This window comes from Gopherus flavomarginatus, chromosome 4 (genome assembly GCF_025201925.1).
Source record: "Gopherus flavomarginatus isolate rGopFla2 chromosome 4, rGopFla2.mat.asm, whole genome shotgun sequence".
NCBI classification, from domain to species: Eukaryota; Metazoa; Chordata; order Testudines; family Testudinidae; genus Gopherus; species Gopherus flavomarginatus.
Genome location: NC_066620.1, coordinates 89,819,991 through 89,835,519, shown reverse-complemented (window position 1 = coordinate 89,835,519; position 15,529 = coordinate 89,819,991). Strand labels below are relative to the sequence as shown.

General features: G+C 42.0%; 1 protein-coding gene across 3 annotated transcripts in view; it reads right to left on the bottom strand.

Moving 5' to 3' along the window:
• Positions 1 to 15,529, bottom strand: part of RPS6KA2 (ribosomal protein S6 kinase A2) — a 463,478-nt gene that overhangs the window by 385,066 nt on the left and 62,883 nt on the right. Inside the window, exon 1 of one of the 3 annotated variants that reach the window (XM_050949058.1) lies at positions 12,211 to 12,426. The exons of 1 other annotated variant lie outside the window; for it this stretch is intronic. In XM_050949058.1, the coding sequence (XP_050805015.1) occupies positions 12,211 to 12,270 (60 nt within the window). In that variant the 5' untranslated portion in view covers positions 12,271 to 12,426. Of the gene's footprint in view, positions 1 to 7,873; positions 8,035 to 12,210; positions 12,427 to 15,529 lie in introns of those variants that run through there. One more of the 3 variants, XM_050949059.1, reaches the window with a different exon arrangement.

Here is a 15,529-nt window from a genome sequence, read left to right as displayed (position 1 = left end):
GGCCTCCAGGATCAAGTACTACATATAGCTCTTGTCCTGTTTTCTAACAACAGTATTGGCCAGCACTGGCAACAGTCAACGAAGTTCTATCCTCTTGGTTTTATAAATAAGAGTCATATGTCCTTCCCCTGCAGAAGAGGGCATGGAAAAAGCAAAGATCTGATAAGAGAAAGGTCAGGTATTTCCCATCAGACAATGACATGTTCTCTACAATGCAAGTGCATGGTGCCAGACATATTAAGCACTCACATGTGCCCATCACAGTAAGGACTACAGATTCAATGGTGGGAGGTAAAGGGAAGCGAGAGAGAGTATACTGGTGTAGACATCTCCCAACCCCTGCGCTACAGACTGACATCTCACACACACACAGCACCTGGGTATTACAAGAAGCTGTGAGTGCAAGTTACCAACTTTTAAGGAGTTCATTACAAACTGATTGTGGGGGGTATCCTTGGACAAGAAGACAATTCCTCTCACTATGCACCTGAGCATAAGCCCTTCTCAGGCTGCTCCCAGGTGCCTGCAGCTCTCCTGTGCTCTGCTCATTTGAGATTTAAAGCATACCCATAGCAATAAGCCATGCACAGGTTTGGTTCTGTTCAAAAAAGCACATACATATCCAGTAGCTTTTTAGGCACCTTTGATCATAACTTACAACCAGCTGCTGCCCTCTCTGGCATGCAGCAGACAATAGGCATATGCCCATGAGTCAGCCTCTCAGGTTTTTCCTGTCTAAAAGCCTGAAGAGGTTCATTGTTAAGGGGTTTCTAATGTTTTAGCATTCACATGAAAATGAACTATTTGTCTAAAAAAAAAAAAAAAAGAAAGGTCTGGATTTCCCAGAGGCATGGAATACACAAAGCACACCAACATTTTTGACTACCAGAGAAGTTTGCTAAATGCCAGGGGCAACATTCTGCAGGCCCAAGCATCAAAGTCTGTTCCCAGCTGGACAAAGATAGAAGCTTAAGAGTGACATCCTTAATAAATACATAAAGCAGGCAGAGGGGTCGTCATGCATTGCCTTGAACCCCTGCGTAGTTTCAAGCAAGGTGTTACTAAGTGAAGAAGTCTGGCTGACAAAGTGAAAATAACGTAAGGTGAAGTTCTCTTCCTTCTTTTCTTTACAAATGTTAAGTTTCATTTCATTGCAAGTTTCAAGAGCTAGCAGTGCAATATCAAAGTGGGCCATAATGAAGAATAGTCGGAGGTAATAATCAAACATTGCATTTTTGCACACTTAGCATATATCCTTAGCCTTTAGTTACCATAACAACACTGCTGCTTCACCTTCAAAGAGCATATTACTACCCAGTGCCCCAGGGAAGCTATTGCTACTTCTGTGTAGGAATAACTCTCCAGGATGGAGGGGGGGGGAACGGCGCAGAATGGAAAATATATAATTTTTAATTTAAAAAGGAAGCTATTTTTGTAATCAATAAACAAACTTTTTTGTAAAAATCTATATTGATGATGCAAAGGGAAACTAGTTTATCTGTATATGTTTCCAAGTTCTTTAAACGCAATTTAGATGATAAATTAAGACATAAAGTTAGTGCACACACTAGGTTAATGTGTCAGTTATATTCAGTTCAAATTCACATCAGTTAAAATCAAATCCCCAGCTGTTTTACTTGCCATCACTCAAGCACACTTTTGCCGATTTGGCATCTTTTATGTCTTGAGCCATAAGCAATATCTCCCATTTGAACACTATTCTACAGAATTTTCATTCTAATATTAAAGAGATCCTCTCAGTCAAAAGTCACCTACCACTAGAGATGTGTAAGTTTCAGGAGACAGCTCAAGAGGTCCTTCGTCCTCAGTCAGGGAGGCAAAAGCACTGTCCACGGAAAGCACACCCATATCCAAACATAGCAAGGTCCAGCTTTCTACTGTATTCCTTTCAGTGCTACTGAGAACATGCCAGTGGGTCATGGTTGCAGGAGATATGTTAGCCCGTGGACTGTAAAACAAGGAAAGCTTGGCAACTGCCACAGATGTCACCGCCCAACTTGGACTAAGAGAAAGAAAAAGGGCGCAGTTGCAGCAGGCTGGAAATGGAGATCTCCTGGTAGCAGCTATGATCCCCGGGGTATTTTCTCTTTCAATACACAGACCTAAGACATAGGGCTATGAGAAAAGTTGTTTTGTTTTCTTTGTTGACAAACATCCATTGAAGCATTAAGCAAGTGCTAGGCTCAATATAAGCAATTTTGTAAGAGATCAGGAGGAGTAGCTAAAATGCAGGAATTTGCCGTCAATTTCATAGGTGCTGCATCATTCTTTGCCAGTTTTTTTCCATCTTTATTTTTAAAGAGCGAAGGGGAGGGAACCCATGAAGAACAAAGAATCAACCTCATTGGTTGTTTGGGCTGAGGAGGACAAATGAGCCATTTCATCTCCAGAATTTACACCGGAAATGCAAGGCATTTTCATGTCAAACATAAATCAGCTATATAGAGCTACTGCCACTCTGTTTCATTTTAAAAGTCTCATTAGGAGCACTGCTGATCTCCTTGGAGGTTAAAAGCAACTTGTTTCTCTCAAACACAGGTCAAAGGTTTTTCACTCAATATGAATCCTTGCCATTTCTAAATCTCACAGTAGTTGCTATAGTATGGTTAATACAATGGAAAGAGTGTGTGTAAAGTCTGAGGCCTTTTTCCACGGCCACATTAGGACAGCAGTAGCCATGAGCTAAGAAGCAGAATGTCACATTCCCTTTATATTATATCAAAACAATGTAATATCAGGCTGTTACAGCAGCACTCCGGTCCTAATAGTAGCCAGCATCACCAGATAAAGAAACAGATCTTAAGATGTTTAAAGAAAACTTTGATTGACAGCATTCGCTCTGGCAAGGAATCACTGAACAGTTGAGAAATCTCTACTTCTTTATTGTTTTGCCTTTATAGTCCCCACTTCTCTATTGTTTATCTGTATGGTCTCTGTTTGATTCTTTAATTGTTTCTGTCTGCTGCATAATTAATTTTGCAATGTACAAATCAAATAAGGTGCTGGGGTCTGATTGGGTAAAGAATTGTTTAGTAATGGGCTAGGATTGGGGGAAAATATTGTTTTATAATATTTTAGTTTAGAAGGACTGGTTACAGCAGGGATCAGCAACTTTTATTTACCTGCTGTGTCCGCAGGTTCGGCCGATCGCAGCTCCCACTGGCCGCGGTTCACCACTCCAGGCCAATGGGGGCTGTGGGAAGCAGCGCGGGCCGAGGGATGTGCTGGCTGCCACTTCCCGCTGTCCCCATTGGCCTCGAGTGGTGAGCAGTGGCCAGTGGGAGCTGTGATCGGCCAAACCTGTGAACGTGGCAGGTAAACAAACTGGACAGGCCCGCCAGGGTGCTCACTCTGGCTGGGTCGCATGCCAAAGGCTGCCACTCCCTGGGTTATGGTAGAGCTAAGCAGGACTCAAGTTTAACTCTATAAACTGGGGTCCAAAAGGAAGTTCTTTGGAACCTAACTCCAGGTCACAGCCAAGATGAGAGTTCCCAGACCTCAACACCCTGTCAACCATATTGTGCACAAGTTGGAGGAGTCCCAGACGAACTTGATCCTGGCTGGCCAGCAGGAAAAGTTCAGCTGCCTTATTGGCAGTAGTGAGCACTGTATGCTTAGCGTGTGTGTTCTGTTTTGGTAACTGTTAATAAATAGAGGTTAAGGATATGACTTTGTAAGGCTCCTTCACTGGTAAAAGGAACTGCAAACCCACAGAAAATTATGCCCTGCTCCCTAGGAATTGGGAAAGGGTGGGGTTGCCTAAATCGAGCACACAGAAGGGTAAAAGTGGGGCACCCTAGAGTGTGTGTGTAACAAGTGTAGTGCATCAGCAATTGCTCATGGGATTAATCCATGATTAGTTTGCAGGACTGGGCTGTCATAAACAGATAGCTAAAGGTTAATGTCTCTTTCACCTGTAAAGGGTTAACAAACAGTGACCTGCAACACCTGACCAGGGGACCAATCAGGAGACAAGATACTTTCAAACCTTGGTGGAGGGAAACCTTTGTTTGTGTTTTTGGGTTTGGCTTTGTTCTCTCTGAGTCCTGGAAGGGACTAGACATGCAACCAGGTTTCTTGCCAATCTCCCTGCTACAGTCTCTTATATATTCAGAATATTAAGTACTTAGTAAGGAAGGTGGTTATAGTCTTTTGATTGTTTTTTTTTCCTTTATTTGCAAATGTGTATCTGGCTGGTAGAGTTCTAATGTGTATTTGGCTGAAAGTATTTTAAATTGTATTTCTGTTGGAGGAGGCTTTTTTCTCCACTTTCTATAAGCTGAAAGACCCTGTAATATTCAATCTTGAATTTACAGTGATTTTCTCTATTCTCTTTTCTTTTTATTAAAAGTTTTGTTTTTAAGACCTGTATGGTTTTTTTTTCCTTGTTGAGGCTCAAGGGAATTGAGTCTGTACTTAACAGGGAAGAAAGAGAAGGGAGAGGAGAGGGGTGGAATCCCTTTGTTTTAGGTTCACGGAGCTTGAATCTCTATTGCCTCTGGGTGAGAGAGAAGGGGAGGGGGGAAGGAACATCCCTCCCTGTTTTAAGATTCAAGGGGTTTGAATCACAGTAATCTTCCAGGGTAACCCAGGGAGGGAAGCCTAGGAAAGGCACTGGTGAAGGAAAGAGTTTACTTTCCTTGTGTTAAGATCCAGGAGGTCTGGGTCTTGGAGATCCCCAGGGAAGGTTTTGGGGGGACCAGAGTGTATCAGGCACTGGAATTCCTGATTGGTGGCAGCGCTACAGGTTCTAAGCTGGTAATTGAGCTTAGAGGAATTCATGCTGGTACCCCAACTTTTGGACTCTAAGGTTCAAATTGGGGAAAGATACACACAGAGTTGAACCTTATCCTGCAACCTTTACTAGCACACATAATTCCACTGACTTAGATGTAAGCATGCATGCAAGTGAAGGATGCTCTTGTCAGTAAGGGCAACAGGCTGGGGCCCAACACAGTTCATATGCACTATGGGAAAAGGTTAAAAATGTCAAAGACATGGTTCCCACAGAAACCAATTCTTAGCTCCTTTAGGCATTATAGGCGATGCAGGTAGCACCACCTACTGTTAAGGCTGCCTCACATATCCCATCATAAGACCTAGTTTTAAAGTGCTTGAGACTCTGCCAAACTGCATCCATTTGGCCAGAAATTTTCCATGGCAAGGGTTTGCCTTGGATTGAGTTTTTCTGGAAAGTTTCAGCTAAAATGAGGTCAGAAATTTCTGAGAACAAGGTTAGAGAAAAATAATGTTTTGCTCATGTTAAAAAAATTCCTACAAACATCACTAAAAAAACATGACTCGTTCTTGTCCTGTGCACTGAACGAGGCAGGGGTACTGTGGAAAAAGTAGTACGTGACCACATAATTAAAGACTGTCATTAAGCATGCGCACAAGGGGGCCAACCTAATGTTGCATTTCTGAACATTTGAGTACTTGACTTTGCGAACTCAATGTTCTTTTAATGTAATATGGAATCTATTGTCCAGTATTATATATGTAGTTGCATGTATGTCTTAAGATAAATAAGCAATATAGCTGAGTTATGATTGTTGCTGAAATCAGAACTTAATTTCCTTACTTTTAAAATCTTTATCTTAGCCCTAGCAAAGATTATTTGACTTTTCTTTATTTTCTTTCTTTATTTTATTTTGGTGAGTGGAGTACAGGAACATTTAATTTTAATGTTTAAAAAAAGTAGAGGACCAGTTGATAAATGCAGAACATAAAGATACAGGATAAAAATGTGAAAGTGTCCCTGACTTAGGAGCCTAAGTGCTATTAATGTTCAATATAATGTAGGCTCCTATGTCTTAGGAGCATTTGAAAATTTTACCTGTGATCTAATTAAATGGGCAACTAATGAAATAAGTGGTTGTGTCTGGTGCTGCACACAATGTAACAGTAATCATTTAAACTATTACCTCAAAGAGTCCATGGCAAGCTAGACATTTTAGACCAAAGGAGTGAAATCCTGATTCCATTGAAATCAGTGGGAGGTAGGATTTCTTTCTTTTTCTCTCTCTCTCTCTCTCTCTCTCTCTCACACACACACACACACACACACACACACACACTAGATGAACACATGAGCAGAACCACATTCACTGGTGTAATTTCAGAAGACAAGTCTGGCAAGAGCAGAAGGGAACACCTTGAAGTTGGTAGGTATCAACTTTGCCTCACTTTTAATTTGTTAATCCCTGTTTGCAATTCTGTGTAATACATTGTGCTTTCCCCTATCCCCAGGAAACACGTTCGAATGTTGATTTATTAGGATTTTATATGTATACAGTGTCTTGCACAGAGCTGGCCCTAGAGACATGCCTGACTCTCACCCACCCTTGACTTTTTGGAATCTTGGAACACCAGAGATAATCTAAATTTCATTTTAAATATGTTTTTCAGCTACTTTCCTTGAAAATGTAAACAATCTCCTCTGCCTGAGAGTTGCCATTATTCCCTTAAGTGAGGAGGATCCCAGATCAGTTCTTGGCTGTAGAGGCAGTGTTGCCCAGGCTACAGCGGATGGGGACAAGTTTAATACACACTCTTTCCCAGTAGGCTGCCAGGAGCTTAACTGGCTCCTTGCCACATGGGCTGGCAATGTATTAATCTCCCTGAGGGCACAGTCAAGTTTCTAACCTTTTCGTCTTATTTTCCACAACTGTGAGATGAGGATAGGAATATTTTACTGGCTGTTAAGGCAGGCAGTTAACATTAGTAGACACTGCGAACCAAAGATGCCTCAGTGGCAGCTGCCATCTTGGCCAACAGGAATTGAACCAGAGATCTCCAGAGCTAGCAGCATGAGTGTCTACAGCAGCAACTAAAAAGCCAGGCTCTGTAGCTGAGAACAGTAACAGACTCACATCCTCCCTAGGATCAGGCACAGACGGGGGATGTGTAACACACACACATTGACCAATGGGCTGCACTAACTTTTACCAGAATGCACACAAATCCTGCAGTGCCCCAATGTCTAGAAGCCTCAGTCTCCCAGCTTAACTGGACAATTGTCTCTGGCAAAAAAAATGTAAAAAAGTTGGTAGCTATGCACTAAGCATGGTCCAAGCAGCTTGAGTGTCTGCAAATCCTGCAGCAGGTAGGGGATCTGACTACTCACCCCACTTCAAAAACCCAAGACATATTCATCCAATAAAATGAGTCAGTTCAATATCACTAACATTCCCCATAATTGTCAGCCCAACACTGTGGTGTCATCAACATAAGAACATAAGAACGGCCACACTGGGTCATACCAAAGGTCCATTCAGCCCAGTATCCTGTCTACCGACAGTGGCCAATGCCAGGTGCCCCAGAGGGAGTGAATCTAACAGGTAACGATCAAGTGATCTCTCTCCTGCCATCCATTTCCACCCTCTGACAAACTGAGGCTAGGGACACCATTCCTTACCCATCCTGGCTAATAGCCTTTAATGGACTTAACCTCCATGAATTTATCTAGTTCTGCATAAGAATGTAAGAATATGAACATAAGAACATAGCAGCAGACTGGAATTTGTTGCATTGGAGATGCAGGTGAAAAAAATGACACCATTCAAAAATCCACATACCAACCTCTGACATTCCATCCTAATGGATTCCAAACCCCTACACAAACTGTATTTACATCACTGAAATGCAGCCAGCTCTGGGGTGGAGGGGGAAAAGCAGCTAGCACACAACATGCTGTGAGATGAGCAGCTCAGAATTCACAAGCAACTTTGCAATAGAAAACAAGCATGCATATGCCACAAAGAAAAAACATCATGTTAAAAAACAGGTAAAATTCTGTTTTTACACAGTATCTGAAGAACAGTGAGATTCATTGTAAAGATTAAAGAAATACCTTGCTCATGTATATGACTCGCATATACATGAATGTACCCAAAGACATCTAGCGGATCTTTAAACCTTCCAATTCCTTTGGCTTTATGTTGCTTTTCATTCTTCTCTCCCTGAGATCAATGACTCAACCATATGTTCTTTAAGCACAGAAACTTTCATTGGTGGTGGTGATCAGGATGAGACAGACATTTATGACAAGCTATTACAGAGCTATATTCTGCCACTATTGTAATCATTACCAAATCATCACACACTTTTTTTTTTTATAACAGTGAAGTCAGGTTCCTCCCTGCTAACACTGCTGAGATTATATGCATTTTACAAATCATACAAGAAATATTGGCAGCACCACATTCATGTGACGGGGTGATGGCCACTGAAGTCTTCATTTACATTTTTGCTGAAGTGCTTGTTCTTATTAACAGAGGATGCATGATGATGACAGACTGGTGGGCATGGGGGTGAGGGGAACACCACACTTGATTGTCAGAGACTACTCTGAGCTCGTGGAGCTGGTAATTAGAAAAAAGCCCATCACTTTACCTGTAAACGGAACACTTTGGTACAAGACCATTGAGACAAAGATGGAACCTTACAATGCCATTTTCGGTCTACAATCAGAGCAGAACCACATTTTAACAAGTGGCTCCGTAGCACGGGGCACAGGTCACTTGCAGGTTTAAACTAGAGTAAATGGTGGATTCTCAGTAACTTGATGTCTTTAAACAGAGGTTTTGGCCTTCTACAGGAGTGGGTACTAGAGGTTCTCCGGCCTGCAAGGTGCTGGAGGTCAGACTAGATGATCATGATGGTCCCTTCTGGCCATGAAGTCTGAGAGTCTACAAACCGTCCTTATTCATATTAGTTCTACTGAGACCACTGGGACTGGCTGTGTGAGTAAATTTTGCAGACCCTCTTTTGTATTCAAAATTACTAGCATTTATACCTCTAGCTACCTAACTGCCTCCACAAGTCTGAACACTATCCTGTGTATCTGTACCTAACTGTACACTAGTTGCAATTTACTGCAGGTGCAAAATTGCATCACAAAAGTTGGAGGCCAGGTTGAGGCCTCTTTAGAAATCTTCTCTGTAATATGGGCACTGTGTGACAAATCTGTCTGAATATGTTCTAAACTCTGCTGTGGTTACTATGGAAGCAGCGGCATGTGCCCCTTCTGGCTCCTATGCAGAGACACGGCCAGGCGGCTCTGCTACGCGCTGCCCTGTCTGCAGGCACCACCCTTGCAGCTCCCATTGGCCATGATTCAGAGTGTGCAGAGCAGAGCCCACTGGTTGCCTGACACATAGGAGCCAGAGGGGGGACATGCTGCTGCTTCCGGGAGCTGCGCAGAGCACCCCCAAACCCTGCTCCCCGCGCTGGAGTGCCGGAGCGGGGTAAGCCCCAGACTCCGCTCCCCAGTGGGAGCTCGAGAGCTGGATTAAAATGGCTGGCAGACCAGATGTGGCCCGTGGGCCATAGTTTGCCCACCTCTGACTTAAAGGTATCATTAGCTGTCATAGTATTGGAGGTTATATCCCTTTCAGAGACTAGCCATTAGAGGGTGACCTGGTCATTAGATAGAGCTGGTTGAAAAACATCTACAATTTTTCATGAAAAGTTTCCATTGAAATTTCAAACAGCTCTAGTAACCACAGAGCAAGTTTGTGGCATAGCCAGTAATGGAACCCCAATTTGCTGACACTTAATGTTGTGATTTGTCCATCAGACCATAAAATGCAGATGTGCCTCATTTCAAACCAAATTTTGACCTAAATATGCAGGTATAATGACTTCAACTGGAGGTGTGTATGTGCACCAGAGGGCAAAATTTGATCTTTTGTTTTGCAGACATTTTCCTAGCACTTACAAAAAAGGTCTTTATACTGATTCATCCTCCTCCAAATTTTAGGGGTGCTGCAGAGAAGTTTACAAATTGTTTTTAGGCTTATTACTATAATTTGAAGGTATTTTATTGAAAAAAGTTAATTCTTTACCCCCTCTGTAAACTCTGATAAACTCTTTACCCCCTCAAGTAACTCTGATAAACAACATGAACCATAAATAAGGATGCGACTCTGTCACGGAGGTCGCGGAAGTAATGGATTCTGTGACTTTCTGCAACCTCTGACTTTTGCAGCTGCAATGGCCAGTGCAGCTGATCCCACGGTCGCCCGGGCAGTGCTCGAGCAGTGGTCCCAGGGCCAGCTGCACCTGCTGCTGATCAAGTGGCAGGCCCAGGGGATGCACACAAGCAGTGGTCCCAGAGGTGGCCCTGGGGAGCGCCTGAGCAGCAGTTCCCGAGGCCTTGGAGCAGGAGTGGCTGGGGGAAGTCAGGCTCTGCGGCCAGTGCAGGGGCTAGCTATTGACTTCAGGGCCCCCAAGAGCCACAGCACCCAGGGCCCCAGGAGCTGCTAAGTTTTAGTCAGGGGTATTTACGTAGTAAAAGTCATGGACAGGGCACAGGCCATGAATTTTAGTTTATTGCCCGTGACCTATTCATGACTTTTACTATATAAATACCCCTGTCTAAAATTTAGCCTTAACCATAAACAGAGGCAGGTGACAATTCTACCTCGTGTATTAATTGTGTGGTACCATGTAGATGTACCTTTTAATGGGAAAGCAGGTTGCTACGGGACACCAAATGTTATCAATGCCCTACTGTTTTTTCCAGGGTAAATTCTGTTCAGTTCCTTCTGGGTTGCACCCACCTTCACTTTATCAGATGAAAACAGAAGCTCAGCAGTGACATACCCTGACATAAAGATGCATTTCCTGAAAGCACACTAGATGAGGAAAGGTGAATTATATATTCGTGAAATTCTCCTCATGCATTTTTAATCTTAATAATTCTCTTGGGGCTTGGAGCACTATACACGTACACAAATCAACTATTTTCTGATCATTTGATCAGATGCACACACCACCTTAATGACTATAAAAAGTACATATTCCTGGGGGGAAGGGCAATATACTGTTCACTTTGCCTGGAGAACCTCCAAAGGACAGTTACACAGAGGTGAATATACTACCATTAAAAATTGCAGAATTCTCTCACAACAAGAGTATACACATCTTCAGCAATGAAAGGGTTAAATCAGATTGTCTATTAATGTGCCATATTCACAACGTTTTTAAAATGTGTTTTGTTTCTTTTTGCTCCAAAAAGAATATAATCAAAATGGCTGTTTTGATTAGCAAAAGCATATGTTATGGAAATCAACGTGAAATTCTGTGAATGTGAAACAATACACTATGGAAAATCTGAAACTACAATACACTTAAATTGAGAGTCATGCTGAATTAACAGACTGTTTGTCTCATATATCACTAATAAACTGAAAGTATATGAAGAGGCAGGGAAAAGTCAGTGATTGTACATTTATAAACCATGGGATAAATGTTAAAACTTGGAAAAAAGAGGCCCTTCAGATAGCACCCAGTCTAACGAGGCATTTAAGAAGGCCAGTACCACAGTACTTAAATATTAAATACCAGTACTTGAAGTGGGGTGGGTCGCAAGGAGTCACAGACCAGGGCTGGGGGGGGAGAAATAAAAAATTGAGCTGGGTTGCTGAGAGACAGTTTAAACATGGCCTTACCAAAGTTGCTACTCTCAGATTATGATAGATTCCTGTCCCATGCACACAATTTTTTCAGACTACTTTATTAAATGCTTGTATTTGGCAGTGCTTAGACACACAACTATGACTGCGGCAAATTCACCAGAGAATTTTAGACAGAGTTTGAGTTGAACCCCCAAAGTAATATGCTAAATTCTCTCAGTTACACGTGGTGGAAGTGCACTAATTGCATGGGTATATTTGAGTTTATAGTATAACTCTAAAATATGGGCATTTCTGCTTTTGGTCACAGAGTTAACAACAGCTTCTTCATTTTAATATTCTTTTTAAACTGAGCAATACGCAGTTGGGTGCATCCTTTTCTGCTTACTAGGATGAGATGCCCCATACTTTTTGGAACTACCAGAGAACATTAGAATTTAACTTGATAGGTTGGAATGCACACTGCTTCCGAGACAGTGCAACAAAGGTAGGGGAAAAAAAGACAAGATAATTGGGGATGAGACAGCCTATAAACAGTGACTATACTTGACTTAACCTATGCAGCATACTGTACTTTAAGTATAGTTTGGGACACAACATAAAGCATTAACACCACAAATGAAAAAGAACTACCTTGGTGAAGCAGAAGGGCAACGCATCTCAGGCTGAGGGCAGTTGTGCCCTCTTAAGAGTGAGCACATCAGAACAATGCAGTTGGCAAACTTTATCATCAGTCCAGTTCGAAACAAAACAAAGAGAAGCACCTTACCTTTTTAAGAAACAATTTTTGTAGTTTCTTGTGAGACAGCTTTATCATTTTTGCCAGCATTCAAAAACGTGATGTGGGTCAGATTCTGCAAGTACTTGAACCATTCTGCAGGGGTTTGACACCTTTCATCTTCCCTGTTATCTTGTTGCAACCAGCTTAGCTCAGTGCATCAGACAGCAGCCACAACACAGCAACAGATTAAAAAGCGAGGGCTAGAGTGGATCTAATCTTTGACTCAAATCAGGTGGATAGACACAGCATCTCTGGCTTCAGCTGAAGCCTTGCTCTGTTTGTCAGCACAGAGGAGGAAAAAAGGAAACAAGCCTCCAGGCTGCACCTATCTTTTTAAAATAATTGCAACGCTACAATAGATTCTTATCCGCAGAAGAAATGTAAGGGAAAGCAAAAAGGTACTGGAGTTCAACATCTGGCTGATCCTTCAAAGCCCGTGACACAGAAGAAACTAGCTCAGTATCTGGGACTGTGAAAGATATTCAGCTATGCCTGCTGTGTGCCGTTCGCCACAGTACACCTGTTAATTGTGTGCATTTTGTGTGACTCAGCCAAGCACAGTAAAAGAGCTTGTTATTTACATTTTTTTCTGAAATAAATTGGAGACTTTTTCCTTGCAATGGGTAAAAGAGAAGACTACACAAAGATCACACACACACACACAGAGATTTATATAATTTGCAAATACTGGGCTTGATTCATTGTTGTGAAGGGTTGCAAGTTTTATGCACCACTGTCCTCCCCCCGCTTCAGAATTTTTCCAGGAGTGTGCAATTTAAGTTGTGTACAGGGGCTGAGGGGGATTCTGCTGGTGGAAGCTGCCCAGGGTAGCTGAGGTGCTGACTCAGTACGGTGCTTAACTACGTGCCGAGCTTTATGCACAGAAGAAGTTTCAATGAAGGCAATAGGAGAGCCTGGATGTTTAAAGTTAGGCATCTGTACAAGCAGGTAGCTGAATTGGGGCCTAAACTGCTACATTCCCAGCTACTCTGGCCAAACCATATCCTTCACCAGTGCTGCTCACTTCACGAGCTCTTCATTGGAGGAGAGGTTGTAGGTGCCTTGTGATGCAAAGCACACTTTCTACCACCAGTGCCTTCCACTCTGAGTTACACCATTAGAAGCTGGCATAACCCACTGATTAGAAGAGCTGGGGGCAGTGGGGGTCACGAATGATTGTCCAAGCTGCATTCTGATTGGCCTGTTGAGCCTTTTTGATATCAGAGCTGTCTGGTAACACCCAACAGCGCAGAATTGGCATAAACAAAAATATGTCCTTATGCCCATTATGTACAATGGTTGAGGGCAAAAATGTAACAGGAGGGAAATGCTTTTAAATAAATACCACCACCCTAAAGTATCCATCTCTGATTTTAAGTGGCAGGAATTTCTCTCCAAACAAGTTACAGCTGCAAAACCAGTTAAACCTGTAGCCAATCTCTCTTCCCCCACCCCCTTGTATTCCCCTTTACCCCCTGCAACAGCTGCTTTTACTTCTCCCCTCTCACTGCCCCACTTTCTCTAGGGTTTCCAGTTTTGGCTGGACTTATTCCTGGAGGTTTCATCACACAACATAATCTCTAATTAAAGCTTAATCTTTAATCCCTAGAGAGTCCAGGGCAATTCTGTAGGGTTGGTAACTCTATGAACTGACATGCATATACAATCCACTGCAAGGTTCTAATCATACAAGCACTTATTAACATGCTTAACTTTCAGCCCACCATGGAAACCAGTAAGACTAGTCACATACTTAAGTAAGCATTTGCATACATGTTTAGATGACTGGAGCCTAAAAAATTTTATTCTGGTGGAGGGAGGGAAAAGATTCATGAAAACATTGACAGTAAATACAAAGTGCATTTACAGGCCTTTTAAACATTTCTTTTGCCCCTCAGAAAACGCAGAAATGGATAGGGAGCTCAAACAGCACTGCAGTATGGAGTGAAAAAGAGGTAAAATTGAGACACAAATATCAAGGAATCTAATCAATCACAGATACATAGATAAGATATCAATGGGGAGGGAAGAGCACAGATTACGGGAGGAACAGTTTGGAAGAGGCACCAAGAAGTCAGTCTATGTGCACATAGCTAGAATGCTAGCTGCAGTTGCAACATCTGTGTAACTAGGTCTCTTAATAAAGAGCCAGTTTAGTCTTAGAAACATGGTGTTCTCTTACATTATTTTCCAGTACATGATATATACTATATTGGTGGGGGTGGTTGCCCTTAAAAATGTAATTAGATAAGGTTATTATATTAGTTTGCCAGAATATGCATTGGCTGCCAATAGGTTTCCAGGGAGAATTCAAGATATTGGAGTTAAACTAAAAAGCCTAAATGTGATAGGACCTAGTTACCTGAGAGGTCACTTCTCTCCTGCCCTTGCTATACTTCAACAAGGGAGATTAGCAGGGGAACTTAAGATGGAACCCCTTTGACACAAACAAATAGGAAGGAGCTACACACTGAGCATTGTCTGTGGAACACACTCCCACTGGATCTGCCAGAGCCTGAATTTGTTAGCCACACTGCAAAGCCTATTTTTCCTGACAAGGATTTTGAGGAGGGTGTGGGCTGAGATTTGGAAGGTTTGGGATTCAAATTTTAACCTTATTATATGTGCTGATGATGTCAAATTAGGATGGCAGTCATTTATATTATATTATCGCTCATCTGTATTTTAATTTATGCAGTGGCATCCAGAGGTAAGATGAGCATCTAGATAGACTTCTATAAATATAAATCATTTAATTATATTGAAGTATTTTGAGGAAACTCCTTAAAAACATTAACAAAGGACTAAGTTGTGCCTTTGAGGAAAAACCCCAGATATGGATCTCTGGGATCCCCCACTTTTTCAAAGAAGGGTCTGTTTTAAACTGAACAATTTGAGTTTAAGATGGAAATAGAAGTTAAGTGCCCCATTGTACCTTGCTAATGCATCCCCAGTCTTTGAAGACATCTGAAAATCTACTGCATTAGGGGAAAGATTGAAGGTAGAGTCTGAGCTATAATTCTCAATTCCTGCTTCTCCACCCCTCTCCTCGCTCTCTTTATGGTTTAAGACATACTTTTAACATTATTTTTAGGTATTTTAGGTGTGTCTGAACATGTTCTGAACTCTGCTGTGGTTACTATGGTAGATAATTTGTTGTTGTTAAATGTCACAGTAAATAAACATGACACATACAATCTCATCTTACTCACCATTCTTTCAGCCCATTGTGTCATTTAAAGAATGAATGCATTTTATATCCAAGCATCACCACATGCCCTTTTGTCAGAGTCTGCATGTTGTTTTG